The following is a 24406-nucleotide window of genomic DNA, read 5'->3' as shown; positions in this document are numbered from 1 at the left end:
GAAGATGAACACACATATTATATTTCAAAATTGTACAGGGTGCAGATATTCAAGGAGTGGCACTTAATTTAGGGTTGGTGTTAAACCAAGAAAATATCACTACCTATATGTGGAATAGTCTGCTAGGCTTCCATTAGTTACAAAATAACTGGGATGAACGTCTTTGTACCCAGTGGGTTTAAATTAATTTGCCCCCATGTAGAAGGAGAAGAAAGCCCTGAGACTGCAATGGGTTCAATATGAAAAGATAGTATATTTCAACAGTACTTAAATATTTGAGATAAAAGTCAAATTGTTTAGTATCTATATACACACTACAAAGAAGCCCTCTTTGAGCAAAGTGGATTAGAATTTCTGCATTATAATTTACAATAATATTACACACTATAGGGAATTAAGCAACACATCTCAGAGTTGATATTATTGCAGATCTAATCCGTGATGTGTACTGTTCTATCATCAACTCTTTCTTAATAGAATTGTCTTGTTTTTCCTCTGTCATCTCACTATTTAGTAGGAAAAGACAATACCAACAAATTGGTTCCGACCTATCTTCGATACCTATACCTCTTAAAATGAAACCACAATTGGAAAATATTGTTTTGAAATTGGCAGCGAAAGCCATGACGATGAGAATACTCCCATTCACGGTTGACAATCTTGAAGGCAATATCCTGCAATTGATCAAATGGAAGTTAAAGGTGATGACAATGGAAAAATGAAAAGCAATGTAGCAAAATAATTTTCTTAATAGCAGCCCTATAACTTTTTTAAAAGTACAAGACATCTGACTTTAACCACACAAATCAACAAGTGAATAGTTTGCATAGCAGTGGTTTCATTCCAAGTACAAGAGTTGAGAAGAAGCAAAAAAATTGGAAGTGAGGTTTAGTCTTTCTTGGGAGAGTAGCTTTTCCCTCCTCTCATGTGTGTGAAGTAAACAATAGCTTTGCCATTGCAGTCTACAGGTGAATGCAAGAGAACCAATTAAGTCTGTACTCAAAAAGCTGGGGGCAAGGGTGGTAGATTGGTGTGAGTAAAGGATAAAGTGACCCTTTCCAGTTAGTTACGATTTTCATTACAGCTCCAATGTAATAATTTTTTGGACATAATTTCTACAGTTACGTAGTTTTACATAATATAATATACCTCATAAGGGGGTCCTGCATGAAATCTGAGGATAGCAAAGTCTTTTGAATCTCCAGGACTTTGTTCCTGGAAGAGAACAGCGAATAATGACATTTTCAACAAATGAAGCATTCCAACAGAATATTACTCTTAGTCCTGAATACTTGAATATGAAACTGAATTTAATATACTCATGTCACATTCAACCATGGCCATGGAAGGGGTTTACAGCAACCTTAAATTCTAGACAGGCAGCTCTGAAACCCTCCAAAGCTCACGTTTGAGTTATATGCACTAAAGTTAAATTAAGGGACAATGTTTTGAAACAGTTATAAAAATACTGTTGCTATCATGGTAACATGTTATGTCAAGGAAATGACCATAACTTGTTTGCCAATTATTGTGTTGTTTATTCCTCTATTGCACATTGCCTAATAAAGAATGGTACTACAGATCCATCAAACTACCAGCGTTAGAAAGTGCTGGAGACCATTACCAGGCATTTTGCCACAGTTACGTGTGAGAAATAGCAACATACCAAAAAATATTCCGGTGCTTCAGTTTTATCAATAAGATCAGGATAAAATATCTGCAAAACAAAGTTAATTATTTCACATGAAAACACAGGAGATAAGATAATCCAATTCTGCTAACCACCATGTTTCTCACTCTCGCAACCACTGATTATAATCATGCTATCAATTCCCCATGACATTCATTACAGAAATGGGAACTGCCTCAAAACAGTCTTATAATGACATGTCTCTTAGAAGCAAAACTATGAGAGGATTGTGATACTGAGTAAAAAACAACAACAACAACAACAGCAACAACAACACACAAACAAATAAGACTTATTTATGTTGTAATGTCCTAACAAATGGGCATAATTTATCAGAATGAGGGATAAAAAAGCAACTTACATTAAACTTGTATCCTTGTACTATTTTAGGTGGTGGATTGTCACTATCATAATGTGTCTGATTGTATTTATTCCACTCGTATCCCTACAAAAACACAGAGAAAAAAAGTAAATCTCCAGCAGCCTAAGGCCTATTTGGATCCTGTATGTATAGCATGCCAAGTTCACTATCAAAAAAGTACCCTTGGCACAGGCCAAAGGCTGTATTCATGAAAACTTTCAAAGTTGAATATTTAAGGTATTCATTGCTAAGAATCATTTTGCCTTGAAAGCACAAAGATCAGGGACCAATAAGATCACTCCCCATCTCTGTAAAGCATGCAGGATGCATATGGGCCTTTAAAATGCTTGAAGCGAACACCAGAAATAGAAGATCAAGTGTTGCTTTTAGACTACAACATAAAATGCTCAAAAGTCATAATTTAAAATGGTTCTGCATTTATTTAACATAATGCAAAAAAAGTCAAAAAAAAAAAAATACAAATAAACTTACTGTGTGCACTCTGTTAAAGAACCTTGGTTTTCTAGGTCTGTACTTGTCTGACCAGAGGTAAGTCTGTTGAAAAATAAGTGTGTACATTTTACAGTAATCCCTTTACACATGTAATGAGACATTCTTTGACCAGAACTTCAACAGAGAACAGCCAACTAAAGAGCAGTTTTCAGTTGACTACTGGAAAACCAAACCCAAAGTTATCACTATGACCAATCACAAATATGAACACAGGCAAATTACCCAGAGAACCAACCAAAACTGGATCCAAGTACCTATAGCCACCACAAAGTGTGGGAAAAAGTGCATGAGTGAGTTGCGATTGGCTTTGGTTTTATTTCTGATTGGATAAGAAAGTGGCGAGAGATTTTTAAACCAACCATAAAGCAAAGTAATGCAAAATCGAAGCAAATACAAATTATTTTTGACACTCAACTGAAAAGTGCTCTACATTTGATGGACGTCACAGTAAGCTGTATCATAATGTAACTCTGTCCCAGTGTGTGGCAGTTGTACCTATCAATGGACTTATGTCCAGGATTGAACACTAATGAGATGCTTGCTCTATGAGCAGCAACACAAAGTACCATTTTCATATTACTTCATACTTGACATTAGCATAATTTCCAGAGGTGAATATCTTTCTTCTCAGTCAGAGATTTACCAGTGACAATTCTATTTCACAGATTATTTTGAACTCTATGATAACGGTAAGAAGTTACAGTATCATCCACATTCATGCTCACAAAAAGGATAAAAGATCAATATTTTGAAAGATACCAGGAAGGGCCTGCATTATTGGATTAGTAACATAGTTTTGTAGAATCTCTTAACTGCTATTACTATTAACATTAATATCTAGATTTAGTACAATTTCCAGACGTGAATATAAGAATTTGACATTCTGATTGGTTGAAAAGCTCATCATATGATGCTATATTCACCCCACTAGAGCTTGGTTACTAAGCTCACCGTCTTTGCCATTTTGGCAAGTAAACATAGCAGTCAGTTGCTGAATCAAGTTTTCATTTATTTGAAAGACATCACTCCAAGTCCAGGATATTTGAAAGGATAGAGAATTTTCAAAATGATTGCTGTCGCCCTTGGACCAAAAATCTTTTCAAGAACTTATGTGTGTCTTGGTGACTTTTTTACAAATGAGGACACTTTGTGATGCTTATCATAAAGAGCATGCATCTCATTAGCGTGCATTCCTGGACATATCTGTATTAATGCAAGCTTGAGAGTACAAATTGCCTCTAACATTTCAATGAAACAAGATAGTGTAGTACTAACAATAAAGCAAACAGTTCTAGGAGGGGGCAGGATGGCAGGGGGAATAGACTAGAATCCCATTCAGCAAGATAGAGTAGATTGGAGCAAACCTCGGGGCAGTGCTAAAAAATGCTATGGAAAGCAGAGTTAAAAGTGAGCTGTATGGATCATAGGAGTTTGCAGACAGACATGACTTTCTGGGACTAAAAGGTCGGGCAGAACAGTTAGAGATCTCTAACCTTTTGTGTGACAGGAACAGGCACATTAAATGATTCCTCATCAGGCCCCATGCCTTTATTAGCTTCTGTTGCAACCATCCCAGCTGACACCAGACACTTGTCCTTTACATAAAGAGGGAAAATACTCAATCTCAGCTTCTAATAATTATATGTAGGTAATATTATTGAAGAAAACAATCCTGTCTGATATCATATTATATAGGCTTGACTTCCAGCACTCTTTCAAGCTAGGCATTGAAATAATGTGAAGGAAATTCTGTTCTGTTGGCTTCTGTGATTTTCTGGTTTGAACCCTCCTCCCATCCTACCAGTTTGGTATCATACTTTCCTTTAAACCTATGGCTTTCAAATCCCCCTCCCTCTTCGAATTTCCTTCCCCTTCAACTGGGTGAGTAGGGATATTTGCTTGAACTGGTCATTACCAGCCATTCATGATAAAAATTGTCACCCTTTTCTCCAGAATTTCTTTTACTTGGAATGCTGCATTTTAGCAAAATTTTCAGAGATCTTTCTTACCACTAACCAGGCCAGCCTATTTTCTCGTACATGTATACACAACAACAACTTAGTAGGCAATGTTTGGTAGGAATGAGGAGAGACATGTAAATAAAGTTATTATTACCATTATTATTATTATTATTATTATCATTATTATTATTATTATTATTATTATTATTATTACAGGAGGTCACTCCACTCACTAGCCTCAATATGCCTGGTCTTAGTGAGAAAAAATAGATGTTTTACAATCAGCATGAAGAATTGTACTGACAGTCATGTACTTGGATCTTGGAATTGGGAAGAACACTTGGGCCAAAATAAACTTACCACAGCTGCTGTTCCCCCACTTAACACTTCCTGCCGCAATATTTCCTACAAAACAATTTTAAAAGACATCAAAGTGCCCATAATGTCAAAATTTTTTTTTCGCTCATCTAATTCTACATTTCACCTAATGAACTTCTGCGAAAAATTTTTCGATTTGGATAACATGCAATTTTTTTATTAGTTTTTAAAGACGTTCAAATTTGCCGCCATTTTGGTGCACCATTCGCACCAGTCTCCCTTGGTTTGAAGTGAGTCGTGACGTAGGTTCAGGAACACGTGATTTGGGTCACGACTTATCTGACTTGAAAGCAAGTGGAAATTTTACTTTGGAGTTGTCTACATTTAGTTGAAAATGCTGGAAAGGTGTGTTGCCGCTCTTTGTAACAGCATTAATGATCCAGAAAACGACATCAGTCTTCATCGTAGGTTCCTGAACCTACGTCACAGGCATCAGTCACGTGGCCAGTTTGAGCTCATTATTCTTGTGATCAGTGGTAGGGGTCGACCGCAAGAAAATAGAATTTTGAACTTTGTAAAGATTCATAAAAAAATTGCGTTTCATCCAAATCGAAAAATTTTTTCACAGAAGCTCATTAGGTGAAATGTAAAATTAGATGAGCAAAATAAAGTTTTGACATTATGGGCACTTTAACTGCCATTAGCAATTCTACTGTTTTTCAGAAAGTACCTGAAATGGCTGACATTATTCAAAAGTCAATTTATTTTTCATTAACCACCCTTCAAGTGAGAAGCAGTAAATGAATTACTGAAAGATTACAGCAGCTCTCTATGTCAACTTTTGTAGTCAGAAAGATGATAATAATTTGAAATAATGTTCTGCAGCACATAACTCTCTCATTGCTGCTCTCTAGAAAAACTATGCTGGTTGCACAGTAAAAATACCTTTAAAAAAACTGGACTGAATAAATAAATAAATAAATAAATATTACATCAGAAGAATACTCACAAATTGTTCCCAATCCTCAGTTGGATCAACAACCATTCCCTACAAAGAATGACAAAAATGAGCTCAAGCTCTTCTCGAAAAAAGTACAATTCTGACTAACAGTTTTCAGCAATGTCAAAACCATGCTTATATCTACTGTACATCTACATTTGTAATCTACAAAGGGATAAACCCATCACCACAGATATAAAGGAAATAAATGTAACTAAATCACTTCTGGGATAAAAAAAGAGATGAGACTGACCCTAAACATCTCAACAGCTGGTTGGTCTATCACTTTAGCAGGAAGTGAGTTCCACTCTGGTATACTGAGTTTTTGCATGAAAGTTGAATTTGTAAATATTGCTTGCCGGAGCTAAATGTGTGAATTTCATGGGATGGTACTGCCTAGCTGTTCTCTGCTTGGGTTTAACATATTCAGAAATCTAGACGGCTGTCTTCCTATTGACAGCTTTATACATCATGCTGAGTCTGGCTTCCTTCTGACACAGTCCCAGGGAGGGCCACTGTAGCCCATTCAAGAGACTGGTCACAGACTTGGGTGGGAGATCAGAACAACCAGTGGCTTGTTGTTGCACACCTTCAATGTCATTGATTTGCTTTTCTGTATGTGGATCCCACAAACAGCTTGCATATTCAAGACAACCATGCAAGTTCCTTATAGCAAATCCAAGAGATCACTTGGTTAGCCTTGCTGGTAATGCAAGTAACATGAGTTACAAGCATTATATTGCAAAATATTTGTGACTTTATTTACAGGACAGAAAAAAAAAGTTATTCAATAACCTCTTCAACATCATTAAACTTCAACATTCTGGGACTGTACTTTCCAGCTTCATATGATGCATAACCTATAAGAGACGAAGCAGAGTCATTCATTAAAGTAAGTTTATACTAACAGGATCTTGAGGCAGGGTGTCGTTTTATTGTCATGAGTGATCAAAGAATAGTTTCTCATTTTTATGGTGACAAGAATTAGGTTACTCATAAACTAAGTACATGTGGGGTATATTGAGATTGATGTACGGCCAAATTCTCTTGACAATAGAAGAAATGCATTAAATTAGTTAGTTGGATTTAACACTATTCTATGTCACCTTCTTCTGTAAGATCCTGTTCTGTGTAAACACTAGCTTCTGTCTCCTCATTCTCGTCAGGCTTGATTTCATTCTGTTCTTCAGTTTCACTATCTTTAGCAGGACTTTCATTTGAGACAGATGGTGCTTCTCTAGTTTTTGATTTGTCTTCCTTAGTCTCACGCTCTGATTCAGGTTCTGATTCATCTGAAGACTGTTTAGCCATCTCTGATTTCTGGAGGGTGCATAAAATGTACTATATTATTAATTTTGTAAATTAGTTTTACAATCTCATTATGGAGGCATGTGTTTTTTAAGACAATTGAGTTAAGATCAAATGTTTTGTGCTTTGACAATCTTAACAAGTAGTCTTTCTGTTAAATAGCAAACATTACTTTATTGAAAACAAATAAATGTATCACGGACCCTAAATATTTCGTTAAACAGTTTTTTGACATTATGACTAGAGTAGCAGAGAGCCATAAACAGACTAGCAGATAGAAAAGGTAAGTAGTGGGAGATTTTGAGAGAAAAAACATTTAATTTTGCTCCCTACGTGTATTAATTTTATTCCCTAGCCTGTAAAAATATTAGCCTTACCTGCTTCTTCAGATCATCTAGTTTTTTCCTCAGCATTGTTTGGTGGAATTCTCTTAACCTGGCTTTAGCCATGTATGCTTTTAACTGATGTAATAATGTTTCCCAGTAACCTGAAAGAGATGACATTTTTTCTTAATTAATTTTGTTTTGAAATCTTGTACTCAAAAATATGTTGGACAGCCTCTTTCTTCTCAGTCAGAGATTTACCAGTGACAAATCTATTTCACAGATTATTTTGAATTCCATGATAATGATAAAAAGTTACAGTATCATCCGTACTCATGCTCACAAAAAGGATAAAAGATCAATATTTGAAAGGTACCAGGAAGGGCCTGCATTATTGGATTAGTAACACTGTTTTGCAGAATCTCTTAACTTCTATTACTATTGATATTAATATCTAGATATATTTAAAGTTTCTACTATGTTCTACACTCCTCCTATTGTTATTGTTGTTATTACTCAAATCCAAAGTGTGGTACATTTTTCATCAAAAAACACATATAGAATTGACTATATGTAAAATGATGTTTACCTATGTCCACTGCATCTCCACTTGCAATCTTCTGGTTGATCTGTTTATGCAGTTGTATAAGTTGACTGTAAGTTTTGGAATTAAAAATGCCTTCTACATCTTGATTCACAGATGCATTTATACTCTCCCGTCGATCCATTTGGTCTGCAATGAGAATGAGAAGGGTACTAAAATGAACAGCTAAATGTGCAACACCATAAACATAGACTGGGATTATTATATAGGCCTGTAAACATAATTATTTGCCAGATGTGGAGATCTGTCCATTCAATAGGTAAGGGGGACTTTTTAGTTTTACTGGGCATTACTTGAGACTAGCATTTTTCTTTGTGAGCCCTTGACATTTTGACTTCTTCAATTGCAAAACTTCAAAGTGTTTTAAATGCAAGCTTGAGACATTCAGATTCTAAGATGTTCAGACATCATTTATAAAAAAAACAAAACAAACAAACAAATCAGTACTTCAGACTCTCTTAGCCTTGCAAAAAATCAAGACTGCGAGACCCGTGAAATGCCACAAAAGTTTTGTGAGACCCATGGTTTTTGAAGGACCATTCAGCGCCCTTTGTACTTCAACCATGAAATTCACAACACTTGTTAAAAGCAGCTAATACCTAAACACATAGCAATGATTGCTACCCATTAAGTCTTAAAAACTAATTGCTAACTACATTTAAACTAATCATTAACCACTACAAAGCCACTGCTAATTACTTAAGCCTACATAGATCCCATAACTTGCACATGAAAAATATGTCAGCAATGTGTGTGTCATTATAATGTGTAATACCCTATAACTGATTGAAGTACAAAATATGTTACTGCTAATCTCTTTGCATCAAATAGAGCATGTGAATTCAGCTTACCACTGTATCTGGGGTCTTCTTTTTTCAATTTTCGAAGCTCATCTCTACAAACAGTTGTCATATCCTGCAAAGCATTACCAACACTGTCAGTAGTCTGCATTTAAGCTTGTGACCAAAGAAAGTCTGTCACTTCTATGCAAAGTACTGCACATTCTTAGTCAGAGAAAGCTCCAACAAGGTGAATGGCAAGAGCAGAGGAGCAAATGTATCAACAAGATTGTCAAGGTAACAGTAAGTACTGTACACTTGCCAATACATTACATAATTATAAAAGAGGAGATTGAGAAATCTCTTGCTCATAATATTTGTTTAGAATGGAAACAACATACGTTCATGAAACAAACACAATAGAAATTATTTCTATTTACAAGGGTTAGGTATAAAAAAGTTAAAAGTAAACAACCCAACAAAAACAACAAAACAGTGCTAAATGGATAAATGTATTTTAGAAACAACACAACAGTTTTTCAAAACATGTCATGTTTCCTTTTGTTCTTATAGTCAATTTGGATTTTGTGTAGACTATAATATTCAACTCTGTACTCTGTAATTTAAACTGAAGATGACAGAAGATTCTGTTGAAACATGTTTTTAAAAAACATTGTGTTGTTTCTTAAAATTTTAACATGTCTGCTACTATTCAGACCTTTTGGCAATAAAATTTAATGTACTTTTAAGCAAAAGTTCTACCACGTACAAACTCTTGAACTTAATATTTCTGTAGGAGTACTGTACAAACAACTGAGTAATCTATGACCTAGAGTCATAACAGCAAGTGTTTACCAGTTAATCATACAAGTGTATCTTTAGTTAAAGTACCTTCCAAAATTCAGCATTTTTCCCCTCTTCTAACTCCATGTAGACCTTGATGTCTACTAGTAGGTCTTCCAAGTCCTCTATCGTAAGTCCCTGTTTCAGAGAAAAAAAGAAATTACACTCACCCTCAAAACGGGGCTCAAAACATTGCATTCACAGCTGGGCAGTTTTCAAGTCAACAGCTCACTATAATAGCATTGTTATAAGCTAAGAATTAATTTTAAAAACCCTAATAATACACTGACACATTGGAAACAAACAGTACTTACTACTAATATCGTATATGGCTCATGCATTTGAATTTCCAAGTCATTATCATCTGAGCTGACGTACTGAGCAAGCAGATCAATGGGTTTTGCTAGAATAAGGACAAAAAAAAGAAAAAAAAAAGAGTTCTGCTGAACAAAAGTTCCTTCAAATGCTTTTGCTGTGAATACCCATAGCAGTCACACTATAACATAATAACAATAAAAATATGTTAAATGTAGATACCTCTGCCATCCTGAATTCGAATCTTTGATCGCAGCTTTGCCTGCTCCAAGTGAAACTGCAATGCAAAGAAAACAAAAAAAAGTAAGGCATCTGTCGAACGTTCCACTGAACAAAGTGGAAAAGTTTAAGGAACATGTACCTTATCCTCTTGATCTTCCCATTCTTTAAAAGAATTCGCTTCTTTCTCTCTTTGAAGAGTTTCCTAAAATGTGAAATCAAAACAAATAATTATCTCAGAGGTCAGAAGTTTACTTGCAAGAGATGAGAACCATGAATTCAATGAACTTGGTTTAGTCTGTTTGAATGCTACAAATAAAATGCCAAGAACATTATCAGTGTCATTTTTGTCAACGTTTAATAGCGGAGCTCCAGTGGCCCTTAAGCAGAGCCCCATACTCATATAGGAAAGAAAAGGAAACCTATGAATGGATTTTCTCATGGTCATCATGGCTAGCGGTATTGCTTGTGGGCACATATGACGACGGAGTTGCCCAACATGGCGGTCATACTCCAGCTAATAGGTTGACAGAGACATGCAACCTTGTTTTATAAGCGTCCTTCTTGGATATTGGACATCGACATTATGGTCAATTGACACCTGTCAAAATAAGGTATCCGCTGACCAGTGTCACTTGACCATATCATGGGCTCATGTTTAGGGCTCATAGAGGTCACATGCTTTTTTGAAGTTGACCGCTGACCAAGTGTTGATTTTTGATTGGATCGCGGGCTCATGTCAAGCCAACTTGCAAACAGCGCCAGGTTGTTCAGAAGGCAGTTAACACTAACCCAGGATTAAAAGTTAACTGAATAATAAATTTTTTTTGTATACAAATGTTTTTCACTGCTTTTGTTTTGTGTATTTTGAGATTATTCAAACTCAAAACAGAAGGCCAAACAATATACAGAAAACGTCACCGCAAAGTTACATACTCAAATCAAAATTGTTACTTATCCTGGGTTAGCTTAATTGCGCTTTAAATAACCCACACGGCCCAGGAGCTCCACGTTAGGCTTGGCTAAATCTATATATTACTGGTCTTCGTGACATAAAGCACACCAACAGGTTTACTACTTCTAAGGATGGGCAGTTAACACATTGCATGTATATTTTTTTCTGTCAGTGACAAAGGCATATGGAGTTGAACTTAGGACCTTCTGGTATCTAATCCTAATGCTTTACCACTGACCTACAGGAACTATGTTGAAGTTAAGGCCATTAAATGCACCTTAAATGTTTCATGGCCTTTGCTCTCACACAAGTCGCATATTACCGAGTGTAAAACACCTGGACTTCTAACCAGAATAATGAGATTACATAATTTGTATATATTAATATTTATCATACCCTTTCCTCTTCTCTCATTTGCTTTTCATGTTCTCTTTCCTGAAAAGTTAAATAAAAAACTATAAACTTATGGACAGGATTAACATTCAATATGGAATCTCCACAACAAAGACAGGAGAATTAATGCTGTCTCGACAAAAAGGAATCTTTCTCACTCGCTAGTGGTCAGCTCACTTTCATTTTGATGTTTGCTTTCATTAATATCATAACCATCATTTGGCAGCAGTGAACAAAGCAAGGGTTATTCACTCATCTGCTTCCCTAAGACAAAAAGCTTTCATGCCAAAGGTTTGAACTCCCTAAGCACTTGACTGACAGGATCAGGAAATATCTATTATACTCACAATCCTTCGCTTTTTCACTTTTTCTAATTCTCGCTGCAAAACAGAATGGACTTATGATAAGCATCATCACACAGCAAACATCTTGTTTACAAACTCTGTCTTTCTAACTTCAGCAAGGACACTGACACGTGTAGTCAAACCTTTCATCCTTAGCAGGATTGTTTTGTGACACGTTATTTTAAACTGTACTGTTATATCTCCTGTAACCCTTTCAGTTACCAGTTCAAACTGTTAATTCTTCATAAAGGAGCTCAGTCATGGTTTGCACATATTGAAAAGTTTAGCCTCAATTTTTCAAATTCGTCGTTTGTAATTTGTGTTAATCTTCTCCATCCTTAGCCACCCTTGTTCCTTTATGGTTTATCATTATCTCTTTGGTGTTTTTCTATCTTATTAAACTGTTATTTTCAGGTTTCCTACCATTTAAAGGTAATTTTGTGCGTAGCCAAAATAACTCAAAATACCGTGACTAAGCCCCTTTAAGTTAAATATAGTTAAATGGAATTTAACATAGTTAACAACTAGGAGCTAGTCTGGTCAGTAGCGTTTTTGTAGGTGGTTGTTAGCATCTTGGCTGTCTGTTAGCATTTGTTTAGCATTTGGTGCATTCTGTAGGGTTTGATATAGTTCAATGAAATTTTTCATAGTTTATGACTGAGAGCTAGTCTGGTCAGTAGTGTTTTTTGGTCGCGTTTTTTATTGTCTTGGCCATCTGTTAACGTTTGTTAAGGGTTTGGTGCGTTCTGTAGTGTTTGCAACTGCCATACGGCTGTGGGAACCCTGGGGCTGACATTGTCCAGCGGTATTCTTCATTAGCTCGTGCGTTGTTGTCCCATGTGCTTGCAGTGTGTTTGTTGCTCTGTTAGCGTGGCGTTGTGGGTTGAATGATAGTAGTTTAGCAGTTCTCGGCATTCTTCCTATCGCTTTGTTGGCTATCTCGGTCACTGTTCCAGTTAAAATAGAAGTTCTTCTATCGTCGACCATGACGTTTCTGTTCCTTCCCGTCTCCACCGTAGTGTTATAGTTCATCTTCCCTTCTCTCCTACCTGGTCTGATAGTGTGCTCGCCACTCAGTTAACATGGCATTTTGGCTGGCCTAGTGTAGCGGTTCCCAGTTGGGAAGAATTCCATCATTCGTCGACCATGGTTAATTCCTCGCCTGCTGTCGTGTTTCATCTTTAACTGTCATGGTTCATCTTAAACTCGCTTGTTGCTCTCTGGTACCTGGACCGATAGTCTGCTCGCCACTCCGATAGTCCCAGTTAAAATAGAAGTTCTTCTATCATCGACCATGACGTTTGTATTCCTTCCCGTCTCCACTGCAGTGTTATAGTTCATCTTCCCTCCTCTCCTACTTGGTCCGATAGTGTGCTGGCCGCTCAGTTAACGTGGCGTTTTGGCTGGCCTAGTGTAGCAGTTCCCAGTTGGGAAGAATTTCATCATTCGTCGACCGTGGTTAATTCCTCGCCTGTTGTCATGTTTCATCTTTAACTGTCGTGGTTCATCTCAAACCTGCTCGTCGCTCTCTCGTACCTGGACTGATAGTCTTCTCGCCACTCCGATAATGTGGCGTTTTCGCAGGCTTAGTGTAGCGGTTCCTACTTGGGGATAAAAAAGAATTTTGTCACTCATCCACCGTGGTTTCTCGCCCGCTGTCGTGTTTTTGGTTCATCCTTAACTCACTCGTCACTGGTTTTGTTTGATTGTAAATCATGCCTCATTCAACCAACAATAGCTTGTCTGCTGGACTTCGTTCGGAGGACTAACCTCTGTGTCTCCCACGCTGACAGTGGTTTCAATGGCTCCCTCTGGCTCTGTGGTGCCTTTGGCCATCGATTCGATCGTGGAGGCTGTTGTTCACGTGCTTGGAAGCACCCTTCCTACCATCATCTCTTCAATTCAAGGGAATGCCCCCTCCCCATTAAATTCCTCCATCCCTGGCGCTTCTCTTGGCGACGCTCCATCTAGCTCCTCCGGATCAACTGCTGTTTCTTGTGATAGCAACGTTTCGTCTGTGGCTGCTAGGGCATCATCAGGTACATTTACTTTGCCTGCTTTTGTTCCTACTTTTTCTCCCGTGTTGGCCATCACTGACTCGAGCTCGGCCCGTTTCATGGCCCCCATCACCTCTCTGTTCGTTAGTACCAGAGTAGCCAGTAGTCTGCCAAGCTTCAGTAATTCTGCATCAGTGCCCAAGTTTGACAAGGCTTTTATTGTCGGTCCAAGTCATGCACCAATCATGGCTAAATTGGCTGAGAAGATCATAGAGGACCAGTTTGTGGAGTTGGCTGATCTGCTTACGGTAAATCTTCGCGCTGTGGAATAGGAACCACAGACCTTCTTGGAGGATAAACTCCTTGTGTCCAACACCAAACGCAGGCAAGTTGAAATTAAGGATATTCTTACCTGGACCGAGGCCTTCACAATTTTCCAGCTGGTCCTGAGTGCCTCTTATCCCCTGCGTTGGTTGGACCTGATGAAGTATAAGCTCCTCATTATTCAAACAGCCCATAAATGTCAAGGTCTGGCTTGGCTTGAATATGATCTGGCCTTCAGAAGGGATGCGGCTGCCTTGGGCCTTAATGATTGCTCCAAAATGAATTTGGATCTGTATAATTTTCATTTGCGTTTGCCAACATCGTCCTAACTGCAACCAAAGCCATCCTCTCTTTCTGGGTTTCCTCAGTCTTCCTCAGGCAGCCCGGACTTCCGCCTACGTACACCATTCTGCCATTCCATTCTGCCATGGAATGAAGGGCAATGCCGGTGGCTGTTTGGGAAGTGCAGGTTCCGTTACAAATGCAGCAACTGCAAGGGAGAGCATACCAAGGCTAACTACCCCTTTCCCTGCTCAGCTGGACTTCGTTCCCGCTCCCCCTCCCCTGGGGGGAGAAGGGAACAGTACTGATGGGCCAGGTACACTCAGTGTTGTGTCTGTATACAGGTTAAATAATTTCATTGTGTTATCTAGCCAGTAGAATGGACTGCCTCAGCTGGCCAAATTGTTTTGCCCTGTTCCAGTTTTAGTTCCAGTTTCAGGTCCAGCTTTAGGTCCAGTTTCAGTTCCAGTTAAGCCCAGCATTACGGTTGTCTCTTTTACCCCATTATCTCCGGTTTCTAAGGTCTCACCATTACAGTTGGATCAGTTTCAAGTGGAATTGCACCATCATCCTGATGAATCAGCTGTAGCTTATGTGATTTCTGGCATACAGGATGGATTTCAGATAGGATTCGACCCCTCCTTGGTGTCACTTAAATCTGCATCTTTGAACATGCATAGCTCTTCTGAACACCCATCAATGATTGACTCCTACTTGACCAATGAAGTCTCTTCTGGCAGGGTGGCAGGTCCTTTTCCAGTGCCGCCACTTCCGTCTTTGCACATAAGTCGTTTCGGGGTGATCCCCAAAAATAATCAGCCTGGGAAGTGGCATCTCATTTTGGACCTCCCATCACCAGAGGGGCAAAGCATAAATGACAGCATCCCTAAGCTCACGTTTACAGTTCAGTATGTTTCAGTTGATGCTTTCATTGATGGCATAATGACTCTGGGTCAAGGAACATTAATGGCCAAGTTTGATGTGGCCATTGCATATCGGAATGTAGCAATCCACCCGGATGATCGCCCCCTTCTTGGCATGAAGTGGCGTGGGCAATATTTTGTGGATTTGGTGCTCCCATTTGGGCTGCGTTCAGCACCATTCATTTTTACCCCCATTGCATACCTGGTTGAATGGAATCTGGTTCAAAATTATGATGTCACATTCCTCCTTCATTACTTGGACGATTTCCTCACCTTGGGCCCACCAGCTTCCCCTGTCTACCACAACAACCTTCAAACCTGTGTTCAACTGTTTAAAAAACTTGGCCTACCCCTTCATCCAGACAAGCTGGAGGGACCTGCGACTCGTCTTACAATCCTTGGGATTGAACTTGACTCTGAAAAACTTCAGGCTCCCCTCCCCGCTGACAAGAGAGATAGGATTGTTACACTGTTAGATGAGTGGTCTGCAAAACATTTCTGTAAACGTCACGAGCTGGGATCCCTGGTCGAGCACCTCCATCATGCCTGCAAGGTCGCCACACAGGGTAGGATATTCCTTCGCCGGATGATCAACTTGCTTTATGCCTTTCACTGTGATGATCACCCCATTAGGCTTAACCAGGAATTTCAGCGGGATTTAACCTGGTGGCGGGAGCTGTTCCAAACTTGGGATGGCCTCAGTTTTTTTCTGTATGTCCACATGGGCCCCTCTCCTGGACATCCAGGTTTCGTCAGATGCAGCTGGCTCTTTGGGCTATGGAGCTATTTTTAAATCCCACTGGTTTTCCGGTGCCTGGTTAGTTGCACAAAGTTCAGTATCTATAGCGTATAAGGAAGTCTTCCCAATTGTGGTAGCAGTCTATCTGTGGGGCCCTTAGTGGGTGTCTCGGTGGGTCGAGTTCTTATGTGACAATGAGTCCATGGTGGCTGTCCTTAAGTCTGGCACCTCGCAGGACAAAAGCCTAATGGTGTTGCTGCATTATTTGACTGTGCTGGCCATCCGTTATTCATTTTCATTTAAAGCTTCATCAGTTCAAGGTAAAGCTAATCCAATTGCTGATGCACTCTCTCGATTCCAATTTCAGCGGTTCAGATGCCTGGACCCACATGTCGACCCGACCCCGTCCCAGATTCCTGCCTCCCTTCTGGCAGCGCTTCAGATGCCTTGATTCAGAAGTGTCAATTCCTACTTACCCGAGGTCTTGCACCTTCCACCCAACGAGTGTACTGTTCTGCCCAACATCGATTTATAGACTTTTGCCGCCAGGACGGTCATGCAAACCAGGATGGCTCCATTCCCCCAGCTAATGAGGAGACTCTCATGTCCTTTGCGTCTTTATTGGCAGACAACCTGAACCATTCCTCCATCAAGGTCTATCTTTCAGCAGTACACTCCCTTCACATTGACCAGATCCTTTAGTGAACTGTCTCTGTTTGCAGCATTTACTACGGGGCATTAAGTGGGCTCAGGGCCCAGCATTGCCCAGGCGCCTACCTATCACAGTAGATCATCTGATGGTCATTCAGCGCTCTTTGGACCTGTCTACTAGAGACCATGTGATGTTGTGGGCTGCGTGCTGCTTGGGATTTTTTGGTTTTTTGCTGGCCGGGGAGTTCACGGTCAACTCTATAATTGATCCTAACACCCATATGACTGTTAGTGACCTGCACGCGGACTCCTTGGTGAACCCCTCCTGTTTTAAAGTCTGTATCAGGTGCTCTAAGACAGACCCCTTCCGCATGGGTTGTGATGTCTACTTAGGGTGTGGCTTGGGCGCTGTGTGCCACATAACAGCTTTGGGCAGTTACTTGTCTCTGCACGGGTCTGCTCCAGGGCTACTGTTTATGTTTAGCAATGGTTGTCCTCTTACTCGGCAGCAGTTACCATCCTCTGTGCAGTCGATCCTAAATGAGGCAAGGTACTCTGGCTCATACTCTGGTCATAGCTTCTGTATTGGGGCAGTGACAACTGCAGGGAGTTCCAGATCACCTTATCAAGACCTTAGGACGTTAATCTAGCGACGCGTACCACATCTATATCCGGACTCCAGTTAGTTCCATTGTCCGTGTTTCCTACCAGTTGGTGGCTTAACAGGTAGTGGAGTACTCTGGGTACCAGTTGGGGGTGGGTGCCTTAGGCTGGGGTTGTTAGGGGCTGTGGCCTTGGTGCCCCAAGCCCCCTTGCTTTGGGTTCTTCCAACCCGGAGATCCCTTCGGCACGGCGCGGGGGGGGGGGGGGGGGGGGGAATCGTGGCTTGGTTGCAGGTTGGGCAGGCCAGTCGGGTGTTCTAGTGCCTTGGGGATGTGACTGCAGTTGCAGTCCCTGGCCTTTGTAGGCACCTTCCCTCCACTAGCGACATGGGCGTTAATGACAGTCATCAGATTGACAGTTCTTTGCATGCCAGTTCTGAGACGTTGACAACTAACTTAGTTGATGATTTTCTTTATTCCAATCAACTGTTTAATAATATACTGGTACTGAAATGGGAAATTAGAGTTTGATCTGTCCTGGGATTTAAAGGGCTAATAGCAATCTCTCCTCAACAACCAGGATTTCAAACTGTGCACCAATTCATTCACTTCATTGTTTGTACTCATGATGGAGACTCCTTTCTGTAAGACCAGTTAATTCTGTTCCAGCTAGGGTGGCTATTGTAGAGAGTTTCCAATGTATTCTACCTCTTTTAATTCACTTAAACCATGACTGCTTGCACCTACATGTTACACTAAATGCTATACAGTTATGCCTGCCCACAAATACCACATTGTTTTCTGTGTTGTTATTTTCCCCTTGTGTGCAGTTCTGTCCATGTTAACGATACAATATATATACACTATTAGCTGATCACTGACGAATAAAAATGCATGTAACATAAGAGAGTTTAAAAGAATGACCTTCACGCCAAGCAGCAAGAATTGCCTCTGATTTTGTTTTGTTTTCCACTAATCCTTAAATTATCAATTTAACTACAGGCGGCCGAATTTTTCTTTTTCTTTTCACTTTTATGTGAACATTCAGCGAAACATGACATATTCAGCCACCAGACTATAGCATAACAACCCAGTTTGAAATATGTGAAATGTGACTCTCGCCTTGCAGCATATGGAGGTGTCGTGTTACAACAGTTTGAATTTAAAAAGGTTTGTGTTGGAGAAAAATGGTTATCAACTTGGGCTGCCTGTGATTCAACAAAAAATTAAACAAAGTCTCCAATTCATGGAAAATGTAAATATTCTTACAAATTAATGGTTACAAATTAATGGTTAAATAAGGGTCAACAATTTAAGTTTAATTTTTGCTGTTTTGATCCTGTTGGCCATTAATGTCATTCTTTAAACCTCTCTATTTAATAAACACTTTTTACTTGACCCTTACTTTTGCTTCTTGCTGTCTAGCTTTTTCTCTTCTCCTCATTTCTTCTTCCTTTAAGTGCTGCTCTCCATCTTTTTCTCTCTTCTATGATAATTTGATAAGAAAGGAGTCTCAATTTCTACAAGAACGACTAGTTGCTTTGCAAACACTTACAATGTGCATGTGTACCAACTGAAGGGAACACAAACTTGAGGAGCCAACTAAAAGACAAATTAAAGTTTTTAACTGAGCAAAAAGTTCAATCACATTAGAGTCATTTTCTTAACGAAACTTGAAGAAAAAAAAAACCACTTCTGTTACCAGGCATCCTAGTAAGATGATCAGATTGTTTGGGCACATTCGTTGTCTTGAAAGTTAATGGGTTTCCATAGCAATAGATCCGGTATTGCTTTTCACAGTATTTATTACTTTTCATTCTAATGGAGGAGATATGACAGGGTATTCCAAGGACCTAGATACACATTTTGGCTTTCAAATACCTGCCTGTAGACACTACGCTGCTTGCAAAATAGAATTCAAAAGATTAAATTCTCATGGCAGTCTTACCTTCTGCCAGACAAAAGTTTCAAGCAAATGAGCATCGCCAAATGGATTGTCAGTGTTGGTATACTCCTGAGATACAAGAAAAATTAAAATAACACAGCTCAGAAAAACAAAATGATAAAAATTAACAGCTAAATTAACCTGACAACAACATGGCATGAAGAAAATCATACATGTACCATATAAACTGTCATGCATTATTATAGTGGAAACATTATATGATTGTTATAAGTTATAATCTCTTTAGTTACCAGGTACTCATCGTCCCATCCCATTTCTTTCCTTTTCTTTCTCTCCTTTGCTTCCTACAAGAACAAAACAGTTTATTAAGTTTAAACCAATACAACTTCTGGCAAATATATGAAGTAATGGTCTAGCCATATGCCGTGAACACATACATGTAGGACAGGATATAAAGCCATTATTAATTGAACCCAACACAGTTTGTAATTAATGACAACCAATAGCCAATCACAACAAACCCAAACAACACAAAATAGAAACTTAAGGCAAAACACTGTGGCCAGCATCAATCCAGGGGTTTTGTTAACATTTTCAGCAGGAGGACACCTGGTTTTCACAGGCAGGCAAAACTTTTTGAGCTAAACTTCTTTATAAGAAAAACTTTACTTTAAGTGGTCAAATCAGGTGGAATAAATCATGCTCACAGTTGGTCAATTTGCCTGGTGCCCGACCCTTAATGAAACTCCTGTAACCACAGGAGAAAATGAAAATCAGATGACTAATTGCAATATTGTGTATTGTAAGTAAGTAATAAATATGTCTTTTGGAAAATAAAGCTTGTAATATTGTTTTAACTGATGTTGCAACTGATTGGCTGAGTGCATGGTGCAACTATTTATTACAAATCACCAGAGTGCACAATTCAGGATCTTTTGAATCTCAGTTGACTTAATCATCATCATCATCATCATCTGGTCCTTTCAATCCCATGAGGGGCATAGGGCATCCACTGTTGCCTTCCACCTCTCTTGCTCTTGAGCCACTCTTTTGGCCTCACACCAACTTGAGATGACCTCTGTCTGAGATCTTGCTAAATACTTCTGTGTCATGTGATTCTCGGTCTGCCAAGCTTCTGTGTGGTTCATGGATTCCAATCCATGGTGCGGCGCACTGTTTTTCTCTCGACATGCCTTAGTGTATGACCAATCAATTTCCAGCATGTTGCTGACTTAATCACTCTCAACTAACATTAACCTTTAGCCTTATGGATACTGTATTTCCTAAACTCAAAATTATACAGTTGTTAAATTAATACCTTCTTAGCAAGTCTCCTCGCCCGTTTTTCCTCGGGTGTCTCTAATGCTTTCAATAATTCTTTTTCCTTCCTAAAAAAAGCAATTATGAAGTAGCACTTAAATTTGAAATTTAAACATTCAAAAACTTGCACAGAGAAAAATTCCTCTCAAACAAGGAAACAGCGAGAACATTAATGCAAGATGACATTTTGTACAAAGTGTTTCAACTGCATAATCATGTCCCTGACTGTGGGCCATTCCATTTTTTATCCATGCACTTCCCCCCCCCCCCCCCCCAAAACCTTAGAGCTGACATTTTGTGAGGGACTCACCCACAGACAATTATTTTTTATCAATTGAAAATGTTTATTTCTGAAGCTTGGGTAATAACAAGATTAAATTTCTGAGGAGTGGAGACAGTTGCATCATCAACAGGGATAGTGGAATAAATAGTCAAACCTCTGGTTGCAACCACTTCTCTTCGGCAACCAGAATTCCAATTTATCAAACGTTCCCAAGTCAAATTGCTATATTTGGAACCTCTTGTAAGCAACCACGACCACTTTTAGAGCTAAAGGTTGAAATTTTCTTCTCTTTTTTAAATTCCCTTAAGCAACCACTTGACAGATAATAGAGTGGAAAATGTGTGGTTCCAGAAAATATCCATACTCCCCCCACAGAAGGAATTGGAATTTCCTGGGGGTGGGGGATCTATGAGACCAAAAAATTTAAAGAAATATATGAAGCTTAACTGGAATTTCCAGAGGGGTGGGGAGGTGTTAGAAAAAATCCCTTCTGTGGGGGATGTATGGACATTTTCTGGAAATACACAATTGAATAATAAGGTGCTGTACATAACATTATTGCATTTCAGGGATGTAAGAGATGGAAATTTCTCAATGGGAAGTACCATGTTTTTTCTCAAAACTGACTTTTCATATGAAAAGAGAAAACTGAAAACTGAATGCGTGCTTCATTGGATTGCAGAGAGAGAAGGTACAGGCCTTACATTGTGAGTTCAGCAAGAAATATTGTGAGTAAATGCTACATTGTATTTTTGTGTGCAAATTTGATTCGTTTCTGAGGAGTGTTTTGTTGTCAAACTGGCCAAAGTTCCCTGCCTTGTCTCTTATTATAACACCGTAGGATAAATAAATCAAAATTCGCTCAAATCTCGTTTAAACTCTCCATGTTGAGAAAAAATGGCACTGTCGAATGTTCAAGAGTATTTATTCGGTAAATTACCTATACATTGATTGATTTTAATGTCATGTTCCAATCTCCTTGGTAACCTCGTCATGTTGGCAAACCAAGACTCGCAGGGGTACTAGACTGCAATTTGTCAACCAAATTTCTTGTAACACCCAGGGTCCCCTCAGGTTGAATTTACAATGCAAAATAAAAATCGTACAGAACACGTTTGCAAAATGGCTTCAAAACCAAAGAAACGTAAGATCAACGGCGAAAGCTCCGTAGAAACTGAGGAGATACAATCATTTTTGAAGTGCAAGTCATGGTAAGTTTTCAGGTTTATGCACCTTTGAGTTACGTGGTCCTCACCTCATCAATTTAACTTCATCTCCTCATAATTCGTTAAGAATTCTCCTGAGCAAAACAGAGCTCAATTTGCCAGCAGCACTTTCTTTCTCTTTGTATGCTCTGGACAAAATTTTGCTGGCTTCCATTACAGTTTCCTCACAATATTCATAATTCCACAATACCCTAAGATCAGCTTGGGAATATTTTATACAAACAAACCAAAGGTTTTTTTACAAACAAATTCAAAGTTTTCACGTTTATGCACCTTTTATTTATCCTATGGTGTTATAATAAGAGACAAGGCAGGGAACTTTGGCCAGTTTGACAACAAAACACTCCTCAGAAACAAATCAAATTTGCACACAAAAATACAATGTAGCATTTAGTCACAATATTTCTTGCTGAACTCACAATGTAAGGCCTGTACCTTCTCTCTCTGCAATCCAATGAAGCACGCATTCAGTTTTCAGTTTTCTCTTTTCATATGAAAAGTCAGTTTTGAGAAAAAACATGTACTTCCCATTGAGAAATTTCCATCTCTTACATCCCTGAAATGCGATAATGTTATGTACAGCACCTTATTATTCAATTGTGTATTTCCAGAAAATGTCCATACATCCCCCACAGAAGGGATTTTTTCTAACACCTCCCCACCCCTCTGGAAATTCCAGTTAAGCTTCATACATTTCTTTAAATTTTTTGGTCTCATAGATCCCCCACCCCCAGCTTAGGAATATTTTATACAAACAAATCAAAGGTTTTTTTACAAACAAATTCAAAGTTTTCATATTTATGCACCTTTAATTTGTTTGTATAAAATATTCTCAAGCTGATCTTAGGGTATTGTAGAATTATGAATATTGTCAGGAAGCTGTAACGGAAGCCAGCAAAATTTTGTCCAGAGCATACAAAGAGAAAGAAAATGCCACAGGCAAATTGGGCTCTGTTTTGCTCAGGAGAATTCTTAACGAATTATGAGGAGATGAAGTTAAATTGGTGAGGCGAGGACCACGTAACTCAAAGGTGCATAAACCTGAAAACTTGCCATGACTTCCACTTCAAAAATGATTGTATCTCCTCAGTTTCTACGGAGCTTTCGCCGTTGATCTTACGTTTCTTTGGTTTTTGAGCCATTTGGCAAAAGTGTTCTGTATGATTAATTTTTTATTTTGCATTGTAAATTCAACCTGAGGGGACCCCGGGTGTTACCAGAAATTTGGTTGACAAATTGCGGTCTAGTACCCCCAAGAGTCTTGGTTTGTCAACATGACGAGGTTACCAAGCTGATTTCAGCAGTCGTTGTGTCGCGGATCAAACAGACATGGAGCTCTTCCATTGTTTTATTGTTTCACTGGGGACACAAAGAGCCGCCTGGCGTCGCTCGCAGGGCTGCGATTGTGTGGCTAGAGAATTGAAATGAAAGCTCAACCTTTGCCCTTGAATTCTACAGTGGATTTGTGGCCGTGGGTACATTTTAGCCTGGGACTTTTGACTTCGTTCAGCAGGCTGTCCCGACTGAAGTGTTTCGCCTTGTCCTCTATTTATGAAGGGAAAACCGGAATTCAAAAAAGTCACTTAAATCAAGTTAAATTGGTAAAATAACCACACCAGGAGAAAACAATGCACGTATGGAATAAGGTAAGCCATTTTTATTGAGAATTTTCACTTTTAACTACCTCCATTGATATCTTGTAGAAAATCCCATATAAACCCTTATAATTCGATGCCATATTGTGTTGCTTGTGTGGTTCATAAAGAAAGCTTGGGCTGCCTGTGCTCATCCCAAATACAGTAATTAACATGCTACCAAACAAATAATTGCTTAACGTGGAGTAAACTTGAATGACCAAGACACTTACTTTCTTTTTCTTTTGTCCTCGTCACTATCGGGAATCTTTTTCTTTTCCATCGTTGGTTTTGATCGTGACACGGGAGAAGTTGAACGTGTATCTCGATGTTTACGTCGCGGAGAACGCGAACGCGAGCGACTCCTGCGTTTTCGACTCGGGGAATGAGAGCCACTTCTATGTCTGTGCTTTTTTCTGCCACTTCCAGGCATGTTTTTGACGCAACCAAAGGAAATAAGTCAGTAACGAGCTTTCATCCTGCAGATCCTACCGACGTCGACTAAGGTATTAATTTCCAATCTCCCGTTGCTCTTATGAGCCCACTGCAGCTCAGCAACTTCCCTAACTATAAGCATGCCCACATGAACTTTG

At 39.1% G+C, this 24406-nt stretch overlaps 1 protein-coding gene and 2 pseudogenes across 1 annotated transcript; 2 read left to right on the top strand and 1 right to left on the bottom strand.

Annotated features, from left to right (window-relative positions):
* Positions 1–233: 233 nt before the first annotated feature.
* LOC110066749 (splicing factor Cactin-like) lies at positions 234–24390 on the bottom strand. The gene is made up of 24 exons (XM_089295506.1): positions 24047–24390; positions 20669–20738; positions 19641–19694; positions 19393–19458; positions 18850–18930; positions 11930–11962; positions 11586–11624; positions 10377–10439; positions 10238–10292; positions 10015–10103; positions 9749–9838; positions 8930–8993; positions 8064–8207; positions 7529–7638; positions 6950–7163; positions 6639–6703; positions 5853–5891; positions 4886–4930; positions 4058–4159; positions 2544–2606; positions 2052–2135; positions 1667–1717; positions 1150–1215; positions 234–674 (listed from the first exon to the last, which is right to left on the bottom strand). The coding sequence occupies exons 1-24, from the start codon at positions 24244–24246 to the stop codon at positions 549–551; spliced, it is 2013 nt and encodes a 670-aa protein (XP_089151632.1). The 5' UTR covers positions 24247–24390; the 3' UTR covers positions 234–548.
* On the top strand, positions 13575–14845 carry LOC149108472 (uncharacterized; annotated as a pseudogene).
* LOC149108471 (uncharacterized) lies at positions 16709–17591 on the top strand (annotated as a pseudogene).
* Positions 24391–24406: the final 16 nt, after the last annotated feature.

The sequence above is a fragment of the Orbicella faveolata genome, unplaced genomic scaffold, assembly GCF_042242905.1.
Source record: "Orbicella faveolata isolate gen_17 unplaced genomic scaffold, um_ofav_v1 contig_26, whole genome shotgun sequence".
Lineage (NCBI taxonomy): Eukaryota > Metazoa > Cnidaria > Anthozoa > Scleractinia > Merulinidae > Orbicella > Orbicella faveolata.
The sequence above is the reverse complement of the archived record's forward strand: the minus strand, read 5'-3'. Positions and strand labels throughout refer to the sequence as shown.

Excerpts from the sequence above, each read along its gene's own strand:
- LOC110066749 (XM_089295506.1), bottom strand. The coding sequence starts at position 24,246 with ATGCCTGGAAGTGGCAGAAAAAAGCACAGACATAGAAGTGGCTCTCAT. Across the intron at positions 7,639-8,063 it reads TGGAGATGCAGTGGACATAG|GTTACTGGGAAACATTATTA; the intron begins GTAAACATCATT and ends CATCTCTTTCAG. Across the intron at positions 7,164-7,528 it reads TAGATGATCTGAAGAAGCAG|AAATCAGAGATGGCTAAACA; the intron begins GTAAGGCTAATA and ends TGCACCCTCCAG.